This window comes from Gadus macrocephalus, chromosome 13 (assembly GCF_031168955.1).
Source record: "Gadus macrocephalus chromosome 13, ASM3116895v1".
In the NCBI taxonomy this organism is placed as follows: Eukaryota; Metazoa; Chordata; class Actinopteri; order Gadiformes; family Gadidae; genus Gadus; species Gadus macrocephalus.
Window position 1 is genome coordinate 19,073,633 of NC_082394.1, and position 17,500 is coordinate 19,091,132.

General features: G+C 46.3%; 1 protein-coding gene across 2 annotated transcripts in view; it reads left to right on the top strand.

The window, feature by feature from the left end:
• Positions 1 to 17,500, top strand: part of hdac7a (histone deacetylase 7a) — a 42,707-nt gene that overhangs the window by 6,309 nt on the left and 18,898 nt on the right. Inside the window, exons 1-15 of one of the 2 annotated variants that reach the window (XM_060070117.1) lie at positions 449 to 3,263; positions 5,183 to 5,373; positions 5,616 to 5,697; positions 6,477 to 6,588; positions 7,012 to 7,097; positions 8,833 to 8,949; positions 9,224 to 9,330; positions 10,999 to 11,097; positions 11,534 to 11,702; positions 12,860 to 13,158; positions 14,108 to 14,356; positions 14,859 to 15,069; positions 15,649 to 15,776; positions 16,215 to 16,335; positions 16,931 to 16,980. In XM_060070117.1, the coding sequence (XP_059926100.1) occupies positions 3,158 to 3,263; positions 5,183 to 5,373; positions 5,616 to 5,697; positions 6,477 to 6,588; positions 7,012 to 7,097; positions 8,833 to 8,949; positions 9,224 to 9,330; positions 10,999 to 11,097; positions 11,534 to 11,702; positions 12,860 to 13,158; positions 14,108 to 14,356; positions 14,859 to 15,069; positions 15,649 to 15,776; positions 16,215 to 16,335; positions 16,931 to 16,980 (2,127 nt within the window). In that variant the 5' untranslated portion in view covers positions 449 to 3,157. Of the gene's footprint in view, positions 1 to 448; positions 3,264 to 5,182; positions 5,374 to 5,615; positions 5,698 to 6,476; positions 6,589 to 7,011; positions 7,098 to 8,832; positions 8,950 to 9,223; positions 9,331 to 10,998; positions 11,098 to 11,533; positions 11,703 to 12,859; positions 13,159 to 14,107; positions 14,357 to 14,858; positions 15,070 to 15,648; positions 15,777 to 16,214; positions 16,336 to 16,930; positions 16,981 to 17,500 lie in introns of those variants that run through there. The other variant, XM_060070118.1, reaches the window with a different exon arrangement.

Consider the following 17,500-nt stretch of genomic DNA (forward strand, 5'->3'; position numbering starts at 1 on the left):
AAGAGAAGCAAATTGGGCCTATTAATAAATGTGACCAGAAAAACGGTCGCACAATCACATCGATACACATGCACACACACACACACACAAGCAGACACTCAACGAAATGATAGTTATGCAAACACAAAGACCTGCTGTGTACACTGAGAGAAACAACTGCACACTATTAATATCTGGGCGGTACGGGGGAGCGTACACATGCATAGTGGATACACATATGCACATGTACACACACGCACAAGATTGATACTCCAGCTGCCTGGCAAGCAAGGGGACACAATGTCCCCAGCAGCTGTGGATTCCTCTAGATGCAAGAGAGATAGAGAGGGGGGGGGGGGCATAATGAGATAGAGGGGGGATAGAGATAGAGAGGGGGGGGGGTAGAATGAGATAGAGGGGGGATAGAGAGAGAGAGAGAGCGAGAGAGAGAGAGAGAGAGAGAGAGAGAGAGAGAGAGAGAGAGAGAGAGAGAGAGAGAGAGCATATTTGGAGTGGATACTTTGTGAGCCCTGCACTTGTGACAAAATAGTTATTGTAGTATTTTTAAAGTGCTTGTTTTGCCGTGTAGTGTCTCTAAATGCACACTTGGTTCCGCAGAAGTAGGTACACATAATATAGGTATTGACTCACATTAGAATCCCCTTTTCTTAAGCATATCATTGGGATATCGGTAGAGTGCTGTCTAATTAGAGCAGTCTCACACCTGCTGTGTTCATATCCCGAAACACTAAATGTGTTAATACGCTGAATCCCAGAACAGATTCATAAAGGATAAATCAACACTATTGCAAGACTTTTTGTAACGTTTGCACCTAAATGGGCCAACGAAACAAAACTCCCCCAAAATAGATGCTTCTGCTTGCTTAAATGAACTGAGAGGATGTTATGGCGCAGACTAACTTTAGAAACAGGAAGTCCCTGTTTCTGTTGCGTATGTGAGTGAGTGTGTCTGTGTGTGTGTGTGTGTGAGAGTGTGTGTGTGAGTGTGAATGCGTGTTAGTTTGTGTATGTGTGTGTTTGTGTGTGTGTGTGTGTCCCCGTCTGTGAGTGTTTATATGCGTGTGCCTGCTCAAATGTGTGTGTGTGTCCATGCACGCCTGTATGTGTTTGCAAGAATGTATGGTGTGCATGTGTTTTTGCGTGTTTGCACTGCAACGGTGTGCGGTAGCTTTCCGCCCTACAAAAAGCGGATGATCATTGTGAAACAAAATATGCTATTACAGAAACCAGAACCTTGTCTATTTATAGCTATTCTTAACCAAGAGACACTAAAGAACGCACAGCGCTAGTCCCGAAACAAAGTTTCATTTATATTCAAGATTAATGATTCAAAGGGCTGTTTTGCCACAGAAAACGTTCATTTTCATTTCAAAAGCAGAAAAGTTAAACATATGTACGTGCGTCTTAAATTTCACCAGACAAACAATATCCATTATACCGATTGCAAATAAAACATGTAGAAAAAAAATGGGTCAATTATTAACAATGTGGGCTAAAAATAGACACAATTCACTAGTAAACCAGCCTAACATGACTCAGTGAACAAGTAAACAGCCGTCTAACTAAGTGACCTCATTAGACGAACGCTTTATGGGAGGACGAGCCGAGGCAATCAGAGCTGCTCTGAAGCCCTGCTAGGTAACAGAAGAAAGCCCGGCTATCTCGGCAGCTCCGTGGATGCATTGCATTATGCAGGGACTTAGCCATTTGTGTGCTATAATTACCATGGGAACTACAACGATGGAATCTAATGTGTAACGCCCCACGTCTGGATCAAATTAGAGAACTAAAGAAGTTATTCTAGTGGAGACACTGGAGACACGTAATCCCACACACGTAGCTGGAGAATAGAAGGACAACATTACAATCCAGCAACTTGGTAATGGATAGCTCAGGTCGCTGGGTCATTTGAGCTATAGGAGCTGGGCTCTAGTTTATACATCGCATGTTGTTATGAAAACACACAGTTTGGTTTGGAAGAGGGGGAGATGGTTGAAAATAGACAGCAGGTGTTGTTCGTTGTATTCTCGCCGTTATTTCGGGGTGTTTTGGTGGTGAGGAGTACACCACCAAACACTTCCTAGCCAAGGGGCTTTCTGACTTCCTACCCAAGGGGCTTTCTTCTGAGAGGGAAAAGGGGCCTGTTTTGTAATCCTCGGGTGAGTGTGAATGCCTGCATGTGTACGCATGTGCACGTCAAATGGGTTTAGGGGTTTTGAGAAGCAAAACACAGAGAGCTTGTCTGATTTCCCTTGAAAGCAACACATTCTTCTGGTAACACAAACCGTTGGATTGCTCCTGCTTCCTGCACCCACCTCCCCTCCTCCCCTCTTTAACTCCAACCATGAAGAGAGATGTGATGTGTGCGAGACGCAATAGGAACAACATGATGAACATTAGCCTTGACACAGCCAGTGTCCAGTGCAGAAAGTAAAACAAGTTAAGAGTCGTCCAACATCAAAGGCACATGTACAACAACAGCAACAATGTCCTCGTCGTAAATCTTATTCCGGTGTGCAGGGTGAACGCGCGGCCTTCTTGAAGTGCAAAGCACACACTGTGTAAAAGCTTCTGCAGTACAAACCGTTTACTTTGGTTTTAGCTTATTGGTTCAGACAAGTAAAAAGACAAACAAAACAAGTTTGAAGATAAACTTGTTTTGTAGTAAATATGATGACAGTGATTTTCCACTCAAACAAAAAACCCTGCATTAAGATATGGCAATCAGTTGTCTTGAATGTATATATATATTATATAAAAAAATATATTAGATATTTGTATTTGTATATTTATTTATTTAATTATTTTTGTATTTATTTCCCATTGGTCACTTGGTCACACACACTCACACATTGACACATTTGCGGCATGGCTCACCCGTTGAGGGCAATAAGTTGACTAAGGGAAAAGTGTTAATCTTCATTCAAACTTCTTCAATCCCAAAGCCAGTATATGTACCATAGTATTAGTGATATAGTAGATATATATAGTGTTTCTACATTCAAAATCCTTTATGATGCAAACTAATAAACAAACAGACCACAATCGATTATATTATTGCTGACCCGTTTCTCTCTGTGACTCACTCAAACACACACACACACACACCCTCGCCGGTCTGATCACTGTATCTTCACTGAGTCATGTGGAGCATGGTATGCTTCTGGTCACACTTACGGACGGCTGTGTCTCTGCAAATGGATCTGCTTATGCCACTGTTGATGTTGGACATTGTCCTTCTCTGCTTATAGCTCCAGGAGTATGTGAGTGGGTCTCTGTTTCGGGGAACTTTACCAAGTGTGCATACCTTTTCTTCTTCTCTCTCTCTCTCTCTCTCTCTCTCTCTCTCTCTCTCTCTCTCTATTTATATATATATATATATATATATATATATATATATATATATATATATATATATATATATCCTCTATCTTTCTATCTGATGCGAGTGAGTCACCCTTTATGACTAGCATGCAAATAATGTGGTTCTGCAAAGCTGTCAATCTGCCTTCAGGACCATTGTTTACCTGAGTGCTTGTGTCATTCTGCTAATGATATCTAATTTCTGCCCGTATTTCCTCCTAAAGTAAATCGAGTTAAGACAGAGATTAAGGCAAGAAAAAAGCTATTTATTTAATCATTCACGATCGATGGCAACAGTGCCTGTCAGTACTTCAGAAGTCAATCAGAACACACCACTGTTGTTATTGATAGGAATGTGACGCATCAAAAAGAGCTATCTCTTTTCAGTGAAGATGTTATAAATACACTCTGTTATACATAGATATCATAATTTAAATAAATTAGTTTCACGTCCTGAACGTGGATGCATTAAGAACATATTGTTTAATTGTCACTTTGCATAACATTCTTAAAGTGGCTTTAATAATGTTATCTCCTAGTGCCTTAATCCCTTCATATACCTGGCCTAGATGAACAACGATTTTACGAGCATTGACCGGTGCAGTGGGCGTGATAGCAGATGAACGGAAGACATTGTTGTGTTGCTCTCGTTTCAGTGTGCACCGTGGGTAATGCAGTTTATCAGGGTTAACCACTGAAAGACGTCCACAAGTCACTCAGGCTTTGAGTTATGACGAGTCATGCGCTTCAGACATTCTGCTTCAGTACATTTCCAAACCCCCAGCCATATCCTCCTCCCCCCCCCCCCCACCCCCCAACCAGGGGGGACGAGGGGTCTTGTTTCCTGCTGCGTCGGCCTCCTTAGTTGTTATGAATGGCTCTGCATTCCATGCAGAGCCATTGAGACCATGTTGGCCAGGGATGCAGGTGTTAGCTGTCTACACGCGGGACAGTCTCCTGTGGACTCCCAGGCGTAGGCCAAGAGGTGGGCCCGTTAATAGGGGGTCGATTAACACCTTCTTGAATAACGGGATCATTTGGTTTTCATCAAAAGTTGTCATCAAATCTACATCTGTATGTCTATGTGTTTGTGAGGCTGTGTGTCTGTACGTTTGTACATTTGTGTGTCTGTTCGTCTGTACGCCTGTGCGTCTGTACGCCCTTACGTCCGTAAGACTGTACGTCTGTGTGTCTGTATGTCTGTGCCTCTGTCTGTGCGCCAGTAGTACTGTGCGCCTGGCCACTTGTGGGTTCGGTTGTGGTTTGTTTAGTAATGGGCCGTGTTGTCCCAAGTGACACCATGTGATGAAACAGGGAGCCCATTAGTGCACACGTAGCAGGGCTGACATGAATCCAAAGCCCTTGCTCTCAGCTGCACCTATGCAGAGGCATCTGTTTCTGGTTTGATATTCCTGAGGTTTGATTCAATTACCTCTGTGTGTAATGCTAAATTTAGAGTTAGCTCATGTGTTTACTTTTTTAAGTGAACAGCTTGGCTAGAGAGTATCCCTTCCTTTACTCATTCTTTCGTATTTCCCCTCTTCTCTGCTTCCTGGCCATCACTCCATTTCTACCTGAATGTAAAACAGTCGAGATTAAACCGTTGAGATTAAAACGGGCAATAAATCAGTTTTGGCAGCGTTCCCAACGAGCAAGTATCATTGCTGAGCGCTCGTGTGCCGCCTCGACACTATCCCAAAGAATTGAAACAAGTCTCAGTTCTATCCTGCACCAATTCATTTGTTGAATCATTAAGACTAGCTCCATCTTCTCTGTCTCCATATCTAACCGTCCCCCCGGGGTGTCTCCGTCTCCGCAGTGAATGTGAGACCTGCCCCCGCGGTGTCGCTACCCCCGCGCGGGGAGAAGCCCATGGACCTGAGGGTCTCCCAGAGGTTGGTGCGCCCGGGCCTCGACGCCAACATGCTGGCCCCCCCGCACACCTTGTTTCTGGGACACTTCTCCTCCGAGCCGTTCCCCCGTATCTCCCCCAGCCATGTAGAGGTACAGGTAAGCGGTCTGAGAGGTGCCGTCAGACAGGTGTGAGGTCTAAAATGTGCAGTGCGCTCCTGTGAAACACGTGAATAATATCCCATCCAAAGAATGTGGTGTCTACATGGACATGTAGGCATATACATTATTATATATGATATATTTTTGTAGTATATAATCTGAATTCTGTTTGATCCGTTTTGAATTGGAGTCAATACGTGTGACCGTGCCTCTGTGTGTCTCTGTTCCTATCCTTTTAGTACAACAATGAGCCCAGTCCAGCAGAGATGGACACCCGGGAGGAGATCCGCCAGCTGATGCACAAGAGTAAGAACGAGCAGAGTGAGTCCCGCGCCGCAGCGTGTTTTTCCATCATGTAATACGTCTTTGTGTTGGTTCTGGTACAGCAGCACTTCATTGTTTATGTGCTGTTCGCGTGAGTCATCACACCACATATGTTTGCGTGAAGCTAGGGGGCTTTCCAGCGGTGCTGCGGTACATTTCTCCCAGTCGAGGGAACTCTGTATTCATTTCATACCTGAACCAAACACCAGGGCTGCTCCAGCACGAGGCAACACAGTGTTTTTCCACCTTAAAGAGGGCAAATTATTCACTTTAGACCATAGGCTTGATGTTTGTGGAGACATTTCATGATTGTATTTTTCCGCTGATAACTAGATCGTTATCCTGATACAACCTTCATACTCATTCCGATTCAGACTCAGAAGATATTTCAATGTAATTCTTATTACACCGCAAGCACACATCAACAGCACCAAACGTGACACATGAGTAGTCCTGAAGGAAATCAGAGCTAGACAAATGGGTTTCAGTAAACAAGGAGAAAGGGAAAGTTAGTTCAATAGCCTAGTGGTTAGGGGGTTTCACTGCCTGCAAAAGGGTTGTGAGTTTGGTCTCCAATGTCTGCAGATGGCTCCATTTAGCAAGAGGTCAAACTCATACCTGCTCATTAATGAATGGAAAATAGGTTATGCAATGTGAGTCACTTTTGATGCAGCATTTCCAAAATCACTAGTTAATAATGCTAAACTAAAAAAGGTATGCAGGGAACAAGTAAGTCCCTTCATAATTCACCATTGGGGTTGTTGACCGTTTGGCAGGCGCTGTTGCCAGTCCCCTTGTGAAGCAGAAGCTGCGAGAGCGACTGATGAGGAAGGTCGCTCAGGAAAGGAGTTCACCCTCCCACAACTGTCATACTCCTCAAGGATATAGGTAAGATATATCTAAAGCCCTACTCCTCAGGGATGTGGGTAACAATTATGTAAAGCCCCACTCCACCATGATATAGGTCGGGTATATGTAAAGCCCTACTCCTTAGGATATCGGTAGGATTTATGTGAAGACCTACTCCACCATGATATAGGAAGGGTATATGTAGAGCCCTACTCCTCAGGATATAGGTAGGATATATGTTAGGCCCTACTACTCCAGGTAGGTATGATGAGTTGAATGATACCTTTAAAGTCCTCCACTGAGAACATCTAGGTAAGCTACACGAAGTTTGGATCCAACTGAAATCTACATGCAGCTCATTGTTTTGACCTTGGTTGAACCAACGGACTGAACATCCGATCAAATATTAATCACTTGTTTTTTGGTGAGAGACTCTGATGTCATGCTTCTCCCGTTGCCTAGGGAACTGGGGCCCGATCCTGACATGCCCCCGAAGCCCAAGCCGTCACTGTCTGACCAGCGGCAGAATCTGGGCATACGCAGGACAGGTGAGCCACTGGTTCTCCCCCTCATGTGGTTCTCCCTGTGCGAGAGAACGGCCCTGTTTGTTTACGGAGAGACGAGGCGCTGGTGATTTTCCACCTTGAGCTTTTGCTTATTGTGCAGCCAGCTGCCCGGGGAAATCGGAGTGGAAAGGACTCCTAGCCACATGAAAATCTAACTGCTTATTGTCAAAGGATATCAAGTTCAGCGTAATCATTTACCAAACGTATACAAACCTTTATTAGGTTACACCCCTTCCACTTCTGGCGCTACATTGTGTGAGGGAGTGTGGCCGAGAGAGCTTGAAGAAGAGAGTGGGGGGGAGGGTGGGGGGGATTGTTCTTTCGGCTAAGACAGGCTGAGTAGTCATCAAGGCCTTAGGGGCATGAAAGAGAGGCTCCAAAGAAGAAGAAGAAGAAGAAGAAGAAACAACAGTGAGAGTGAGACACAAAGGGGCCAAAGTAGTTACATAATGTAGAGGCCAGGAAGGTATGTGTAAAATGAACTGCGTGGGAGTGTTGGGAGAGCAGGCCGACATGCTGGGTGAATGACAGAGGGAGTGGCTTGTTTCTACTGTACATCCTTCTCCCCCAACACACTGGCCAGTCCGTATCCTGTTGTTTACCCTGGTTACCATAGCAGCCCTTTAGTGCCAAAGCACACACACTCAGACACACACACACACACACACACACAAATTGTGCATTCACATTCTTACACTCACGTTCAGACACACATTCACACACACCCTCACCTACCTACACACACACACACACACACACACACACACACACACACACACACACACACACACACACACACACACACACACACACACACACACACACACACACACACACACACACACACACAAACACACATACTCTCTCTCTCTTTCTCGCTCTCTCTCTTTCTCTCTCTCTCTGGCTCTCAAAAACAAACACACACACTCTCTCTCCCTCTCTCTAACACACTAACGCACACACACTCACTCACAGACAAACACAGACACACACTCACACACACACACACACATACACACCTTTGCGCGAGGCAAGCTGTGTGTCTTATCGGATAGGAGACAGGCACTGATTGACTGCATTGTTTGGTCCTATTGTCCCGGCGCCAGACCAAACATGCACCAATAAGTGGCCGTGTACACTCATGAGTTTCAGTGTTCTTTGCCAGGGCTTGGTCATCGTTTGTCATCCAGTTAAGTTTGGGGAAATGCAGGCTAATGCATGTGTTATATTAAGCACATGATCCACATTTAGCCCAGTCAAGGTGGATCATCCAGTTCAACCAGCTCCCAAACCACAAGCCTTTTAGTTTACCCAATACCCACCAAGGATTGTATGCAATTATTATCTAACAAGAATGCTGGACATTAATAACAATGGTGTGTGTGTGTGTGTGTGTGTGTGTGTGTGTGTGTGTGTGTGTGTGTGTGTGTGTGTGTGTGTGTGTGTGTGTATATGTGTGCATATATATATATATATGTGTTTGTGTGTGTGTGCGTGTGTATGTGTGTGTGTGTGTGTGTGTGTGTGTGCTTGTGTGTCTGTGCCCGTGCCCATATATGTTTGTGTGTCTATGTGTGTGTGTGAATGTGTGTGTCTACGGCCGTGTGAACGTGTGTGTGAACGTGTGCATATGTGCGTGTGTGCGTGGGTGTGTTGGTGTGTGTGTGTGTGTGTGTGTGTGTACAACATGTTGATGTGTATGTGTTTGCTCCGGCAGTCTCGGAGCCCACTCTGAAGTTGAAGCTGAAGAAGCACATCAACACCAGACAGAGCCCGCTGCAGCGCAAGGCCAGCGCACCCCCGACCGTCAAACACAGGACACACGACGCCTTCGGTACTGCCCCCGTTTCCTCTCTCAGATAACCTTTGTTTTGTTCAAGTTTACCGTTTCCTCGCAACATGGAATGTAACAACACCTATTTCCTTTAAGACCTCTTCAGATGTTCTTTAGCATTTCTGTCCTCTGTGTGTGTGTGTGTGCGTGTGTGTGTGTGTGTGTGTGTGTGTGTGTGTGTGTGTGTGTGTGTGTGTGTGTGTGTGTGTGTGTGTGTGTGTGTGTGTGTGTGTGTGTGTGTGTGTGTGTGTGTGTGTGTGATTGTGTATGTTAGATTCCTCCCCAAACAGCAGCACATCAGTGTCTGGCTGCAGCTCACCTAATGACAGCCTCTTATCTGACACTGGGACACGCCCACTGAACACAGGATTGGTCCACGAGGTGAGGATGACTTATCTACAGTATCTACCACATTTATTTTACATTTTATTGCATTTTCCGTGTTCAAGTGTTTATCCCATTCAAGTTCATTGGGTGTTCTAGACAGGACAAGCGAATACTAATTGTTTAAATGATGCATCTGAGCACAGAAGTGGTGGCCTATGTTTTAAACAAGGGGATTTGAGAAGGCCAGGTGAGCCACTGCATATCAGCGCCATGTTACTTGATCACTGCCTGCCTAATTAAAACATTAATATGAATCTGTTTTCCATGTAATCTACTGGCCTGCTGCAATCAGCTGCTTCACCGAGCCTTTGGAAGGTTTTCAATAGACATAAGCTCTGTGTAAATGGTTATAGAAATACAACTTATTTAAATGTTTTACCTTCAATTGCACCCTAAACTAAAGACTGATATTCCTATTATAGGTGACTAAAATAATATATATATAAAAAAATATATATATATAAAATAATGTCAATAAACATAAATCAAATATTTTTCTTCCACAAATGCTTCTATCCAAACCAAAAGTGGCATTGCATTGACCAGCAGTGCATAGGAAAACTCTGTGAATCCAAATAGTGGACAGAAGTTTACAAAGACACTCTATGAATCTAAAGACCAGGGGCTGGATCGCTGAGTATCTTCAGGGGCTGAGTATCTTCAAGTACTGATTTCTCTTTACAGTGATATTCTCATTCATTGTGGGGCTGGAAGGGGGGTAGGCTGGCTTAGCATTTTCTTTCCAGGAGCAGCTTACACTTAACAATGAAGGAAAGATGAATACATTTTCAATGACTTCCCAAAAGTGTCCGATGGGCAGGGCCGTCGTAAAGGGGTGAAAGGTGATGACGATTCTAGGGGCCCACAAAAAAAAAAAGAATTAACCACCAGCCCATAGTACTAGCCCCCCCCCCCCGTCAACAATTGCTCCTTCCTTGGGTTCCAAATAGTTGCCTAATCAAAACGAGTGCCGACATCCACACAACAAGAATGTAGTTTGTCTACAATCAAAGAGATAGTTTGGCACTATTTCAAGGCGTGTGATCATTAAGATTCCTGTGAGTCTCTGCTGACAGCTCACCCTACCCCGCCACAGCTAGATGATAAGATGATTGCGGCAGCTGCGCATCACAGGTAGCCTGATAACCACAGCACAGACACTATTGTAACGCTGGAAGGGGAATTGAAGCTGCTGAGGGAAAGCTAATGCTAACCAAGCAAACTCACATTCTGGATGCACAATGTTGAATACAGAATGAACAACTCGTGAATGGCATACAGGCAAATGCCAATTTATTTATCTCTGCATATCCCTTTAAGATTGGGCTCACGGAGACAGATAAAAAAAACTGCTATTCACCAAGGATGTTTTAAGGATTTTCATATCTTTCATCTTAGATCATTTCTCATGAAGAAACTTAAGACTGAATGGGATCTTTAAGAACTAAGATCCTACATTTAATAAAATAGAAAAGGTCATAGGTCGAGGCTACTACCCGCTATGCTATCTTCCGAATTGGTTGATCACTCCTCAGGACTAGTGACATGTATGACCTAAAAGTGAGGTTGTAAAGGTTGTAAGAACTGACTAAAACTACGACTTAAGAGAAGAATGAGCTCAATGTACTCATGTGGATCTGGCCCTGTGTCCCATGGATGCAGGCCAACAGGCTGTTGCTCCAGAACGGCTCCCTGGCCCACTTCTCCATGGCCTCCGGTTCAACTGGGATGCCGACCATTACCGCTGGGCTACCTGCACAGGTGAGCCATGTGCCCTCTAACACCCAGTAGTACAGGGTTCTGATTGTACAGGTCTTTGTTAACTCTGCACGGCTACAGTGTTTTTATCCTCTTATAGGTTACCTTATGTTATGTTTTCTCATATCATGTTTGTGGTAGAGCCTGACTCTCCTCTCCTTTCTCCCCCTCTCTCCCCCTCTCCTGACCTCTCCTCTTCTCTCCTTTCTCCCCTCTCTCCCCCTCTCCTGACCTCTCCTCTCCTCTCCTTTCTCTTCCTCTCCCTTCCTCTCCTCTCTCCCTCTCTCTCCCCCTCTCCTGACCTCTCCTCTTCTCACCTCTCCCTTCCTTTCCTCACCCCTCCTCTCCTCTCCTCACCTCTCCCTCCCTCTCCTCAACTCTAACCCCTCTCCTCTCGGCCCCTTTCCTCCCCCCTCCTCTCCTCCTCTGCCCCCTCCAGGTGGACCGCCACCAGGGCGGTCTGATGGGGCCCAGGGGTCTCCAGGTGTCAGCCCTGCCCCACATCTACCTCCCCCTGGAGGGTTTGAACCCAGCGCTGGCCCAGCGTCTGCAGCCGGTGCTGGTGCTGGAGCCACACACCGGGATGCTGCACACACAGCTGCTGAGTGGTGAGAGACCCAGAGACCTCTGTGGAACCAGAATAATACTCTAAACAATATCAGTCACAACACTGATTTAGTAGTAATACTACTAATAACAATAGTATTACAGATAGCAATACAAATACTGAATAATTGTTATAATGAATAAGAATATGAATTAATAACATCTAATAATAATAATAATAATAATAATAATAATAATAATATTAATAGTAGTTAAACTACCACTACTAATAATTATTATTGTTTTTATTATTTTTATGATGATGATTATGATGATTATTATTCTAATAAAATAATATGTTATATTTGTTTAGGGGTTTTCTTAGTTCTAAGAGTCAAAATAACACAGTTAAAGTCAGGTTACCAATATATAGTCCCATTGCCATTGAAACAAATGCAAAGCATATTAGAGCTTAACAGCAAGAGCATCATTCCATGGTTGTTACAGGTGTTAAGGGTGTCCTCTTGTTATCCTTCATAAGATCAGTAACTACATTGGGTTTGGTCGCGATATATCAACACGGAGCAAAAGCGCCCTCTTGTGTCAGTTCAGTGCCAGTAATGCCCCCACATCGAGTAGTGGCGCAGCGCCGCCGCTGGATTACTATCGCCACTGCAACCAGCCATGCACATTTTTCACATGTTTGTTTTATTTAAAAACATATGAATCAAAGGTGCCCCCTACTGCACCCCCCTCAAATGCTACATTGTCCTTTTGTCATTGGAGAAATATTGAGGAAATATACTGAAACCTCTCTGTCTTCTTACTCCCTCTCTCCTCTCCCTCTCCCCCCTCCCATCCCTCCCTCTCCTCTCCTCTCCCTCTCCCCTCCTCCTCCCATCCCTCCCTCTCTGTCTCACTCCCTCTCTCCTCTCCCTCTCCTCCCCCCCTCCTATCCCTCCCTCTCTCCTCTCCCTCCCTCCGCTCCTCCTCCCATCCCTCCCTCTCTGTCTCTCTCCTCTCCCTCTCCTCCCCCCCTCCTATCCCTCCCTCTCTCCTCTCCCTCTCTCCTCTCCCTCCCCTCCTCCTCCCATCCCTCCCTCTCTGTCTCACTCCCTCTCTCCTCTCCCTCTCCCCCCCTCCCATCCCTCCCTCTCTCCTCTCCTCTCCCTCTCCCCTCCTCCCATCCCTCCCTCTCTCCTCTCTCCCCCTCCCCTAGTCCATGGCCTGTCCGCTCTACCTCAGCAGCTCCAGCAGCAGCTCCGGCCTCACCAGCTGCTCCTCCCATCCGAGGGCGGAGGGGGAGGGGGAGGGGGAGGGGGAGACGACGGCAGGTGTGAGGAGGGGCCCGCCTCCCACAGGCCCCTGATCCGGACGCGGTCTGAGCCCCCGCCCTACAGCCACTCCCCCCTGGCCTCCCCGGGGCTCGCAGAGGGCCCCCAGCACCAGCGCCTGCTGCAGCAGTACCACAACAGCCTGCTGCTGGAGAGGCTCAAGCACCACGCCCACCTGGGGAAGGTGAGCTCGGGTTCAGACCCACTCAGGTCACTGTGCACCGCGCGCCGCATCCACTGGCTGCACGGCCTTCATCCTCAGTCCTCATTCTGATTGGGTGATCAGCTGATTATTAAAAATCATCTTAAATTAAATCATATCCTAAATAATGAACAGTGTTTGTAATAACGCCGTTTAAAAGAACAGCGTTATTTTTTCAGTAACGCCGTTACCGTTACTGTAAGTTAAATGCAGTGCCTTACTATGAATTGATTGAATAAACGGAGTAATCCGAACGCACCCCTGGCTCCAAACACAAACTGCTAGTGAGGAGACCGGGTGGGTTTACAACGAGATAAGCGATTATGATTGGCTAAGGCAGAGTCATGTTTCATGGTAGCCAATCGGAGCCAGTGTTTTTACACACAAGCCAGGACACGCGCGCCACACACACACACACACACACACACGCACACTCACACATCAAACAGATTATATGAAGCAGCAGAAATGGCGAGTCCTGAGCAATCCGATGAAAAGTTGATGTTCCACAGCCTTTACAACTAAGCAAATTAAAATTCAGTTGGAAGTATATCAGGGCCTTGAATGGGCCGTTCAACCATTTAACACATTAAGGCCAAGTGAAAACTGCTCAGAAAAAGCCAAATTCTTTGACATATAGCAACTTCCTTTTTTTACAGTAACGCAAATAGTTACTTTCACTGGTAACTAGTTACTTTTATTATAGAGTAATTCAGTTACCAACTCAGTTACTTTTTGGAACAAATAGCCTAGTGAGTAACTATAACTCCCAACACTGATAATGATGCATGATAAAACACCTGTAGTCCTCTGATCACCAAGTCATGCGTTGTTATTGTCAAACGAACAATCAATGATTATAAAAAAGAAAAAAAGACAGTGTACTAAGGATCCATTCATCCGTCCCCTCCTAAACCCTGCTGCCGACCAGCTGATCCCCAAGCCCAGCGAGAAGCCCCGTCTGACCCAGATCCCGTCCGAGGACATGGACTTGGAGGAGACGGGCTCGGGCTCGGGCTCCGGCCCGGGCTCGCTGTGCGGCTCGGAGCCCGGCTCGCTGGGGGAGGAGCGGCACCTCCAGAGGAGACAGAGCGCCGCCAGCACCGACTCCGTCTACGACACCGAGTCCAACGCGTCCTCGCGGGAGAGCCTGGCGGAGCACCCCACCGCGCTCGCTCAGGTGCTCATGTCAGCACAAGCGCACACATGGAAGCGATACTGTTATGTCTGCGTCCTGCTGAAATGTAATTGACTCTCGGCAGCCAGGGGTCAAACATCAAATGCATACTTTTTGTCGGTGTCTTTTTTTCTTGGCCACTACTTGGAATCACACTTGGTATACGTTTTTTTTTTGGTACGCCGATGGGGTGTGTTAAATTCCCGGCGTATGAAGCGCTTGTGATCATTTTATTCACAACAATTCCAATTTGACCCTCTACTCCGCTACACTACACATATTTGCCACCAGAGGGCACTTTAGATTCACCCACGGGAGACGTCTGTTCTAGAGCGTAGAATGGTTCCTTCCCCGTTTGTCGGATCTGCGCTCCGGTTACTGACATGCACTGTGGTTATAGTATAGCACATAGGCCACTCTCAGGGACACATATTCTATTAATATATTCCTGTCTGTCTTTACTTCCACTCCTCCTCAAATACGTTCCCTGTGTGTTCCCGAGCAGACGATGCGCTGGGAACCCCACAGACAGGCGGTGATGCGCAGGCCGGTTGCTCAACTGGAGCCCCTGGCTTTGCCTGTCCTGATGGGACCCCACCACCGCCCCCTCTCCAGGGCCCAGTCCTCCCCCGCCGCTACCTCCACACCTCCAGCCCTGCTGGCAGCCCTGCCCCTGGCCAGCCCAGAGTCCCCCGTCAAGCTCCGCTTCACCACCGGTGAGGGGGAACACTGACACACATCCATGTGGGAGATCACGGAAAAAAACATTTTTGTTTAGTTTTTAAATCGAGAAATTCGAAATTGTCAGTCCTCATGATTATCATGATACAATTTATTCCATATGCTTTGTGGTATTTCTTTGGGGGGGATCAATAGCTGGACCAATGTTATGTAAGCGTACCTTTCTCCATAAAGGTTTTGCGCTGATTGATAGTGTGTGTTTCACTTTCAAAGGAGAACTCTGCGCTTTGTAGTTGAGAAAGGCAATATGTTTAAGGCATTTGGTTTGTGTTGGTGTGTGTGTGTGTGTGTGTGTGTGTGTGTGTGTGGGTGTGTGTGTGTGTGTGTGCGAATGAGTGTCTGTGTGTGTGTGTGTGTGTGTGTGGGGCTGTGTGTGTGTGTGTGTGTGTGTGTTTGTTTTATGCTTACTTATGTGTGTGTGTGTGTGTGTCTGTGTGTTTGTGTGTGTTTATGCTTGCTCGGATGTATCTTTGCGTGTGTGCCTCTGCGTCTGTGTGTGTCTATGTGTGTGTGTGTGTGTGTGTGTGTGTGTGTGTGTGTGTGTGTGTGTGTAGGCCTTGTGTACGATACCCAGATGCAGAAGCACCAGTGTGCATGCGGAGACAACAGCCGCCACCCCGAGCACGCAGGCCGGGTCCAGAGCATCTGGTCCCGGCTGCGCGGCCTCAGGCAACTCTGTGAGGTACGAGAGACGCACACGCGCTTTCACACACACACACACACACACACACACACACACACACACACACACACACACACACACACACACACACACACACACACACACACACACACACACACACACACACACACACACACACACACACACACACACACACACACACACGTTCACACTAAAACGCGCTCGCACTCACACAAGCTAACAGTCACAAATGCTCATAGTCACAAGCGTGAACAGTCACACGCACTCACACTCACCAGAGTTCACACTCTCACGCGCTCACATACAAATACAATAAAGTATAATTTTGAATTTCTAATTCCCGAGACTAACATCTTTATGTGTGTGTGTGTGTGTGTGGTGTGTGTGTGTGTGTGTGTGTGTGTGTGTGTGTGTGTGTGTGTGTGTGTGTGTGTGTGTGTGTGTGTGTGTGTGCAGCCTCTACGCAGCAGAAAGGCTACCCTGGAGGAGCTTCAGTCCGTCCACTCAGAGACACACGTGGTTTTGTATGGAACCAACCCCCTCAACCGCTTCAAACTGGACAGCAACAAGCTTGCCGGTCAGACACACACACACACACACAGACACACACGCGCATGCATGGACACACAGACAAACAAACTCACATGCATGCATGGGAACACACACACACAAGCACGCATGCACGGACAGACACACACACAAAGACAAACACACACACACACACAAACACACACACACACACACACACACACACACACACACACACACACACACACACACACACACACACACATACACGAACACGTACATCCCCATTCCTGAACGCATGCAGGCAAAGACTCAAACACACTCACTTACACACACATATGCATGCACACTCATTATCACACTCCCCCCACACATACACACACACTCACTCACTCATTCACTCCCTCTCTCTCACACACACACACACACACACACACACACACACACACACACACACACACACACACACACACACACACACACACACACACACACACACACACACACACACACACACACACACACACACACACACACACATATATGGACACACGCACAAAGACATTGTCTCTCTCTTTCTCCTTCTCCATATCTCTCTTTTTAATGGCTTTCTGTAATTAAAGTGTATATTTTGTCTCCTGCAGCGATCTTATCTCAACGGAGATTGGTGATGCTACCATGTGGGGGTGTCGGGGTGAGTGTCTCACACACACACACACACAAACACACATCTATACAATTGAACACAGACACTCTCGTCACAGATACAAACACGCTAGCACACACTCACACACACGCACACAGAAAAACACACTATTACAAATGCATACAAACAGACACACGTAAACACACATACACTCATCACAACCTTACTTCTCAGATCAACAAACAAACGAACACACCCACATTCAAAAATACGAGCACACACTCAGTTTCAGATAAACAACCACACGCATCACTCTTTGATCTAAAGACACACATTCACAAACACACACACATTCCCTTACATACACACACACACACACATACACACACACACACACACACGCACACTTCAAATCCATACAAAGGAATCGTGTGGGATCGCTCCACTTATCTTATCACAGTACAGTACAGCAAACATTACATGGCTGATTATGCGTCATTATGCAATTAAGCTAATAGCGCTACACATTGCTGATGGTGTTGTTGTTGGCTAAGATTGTCCTGAAAGA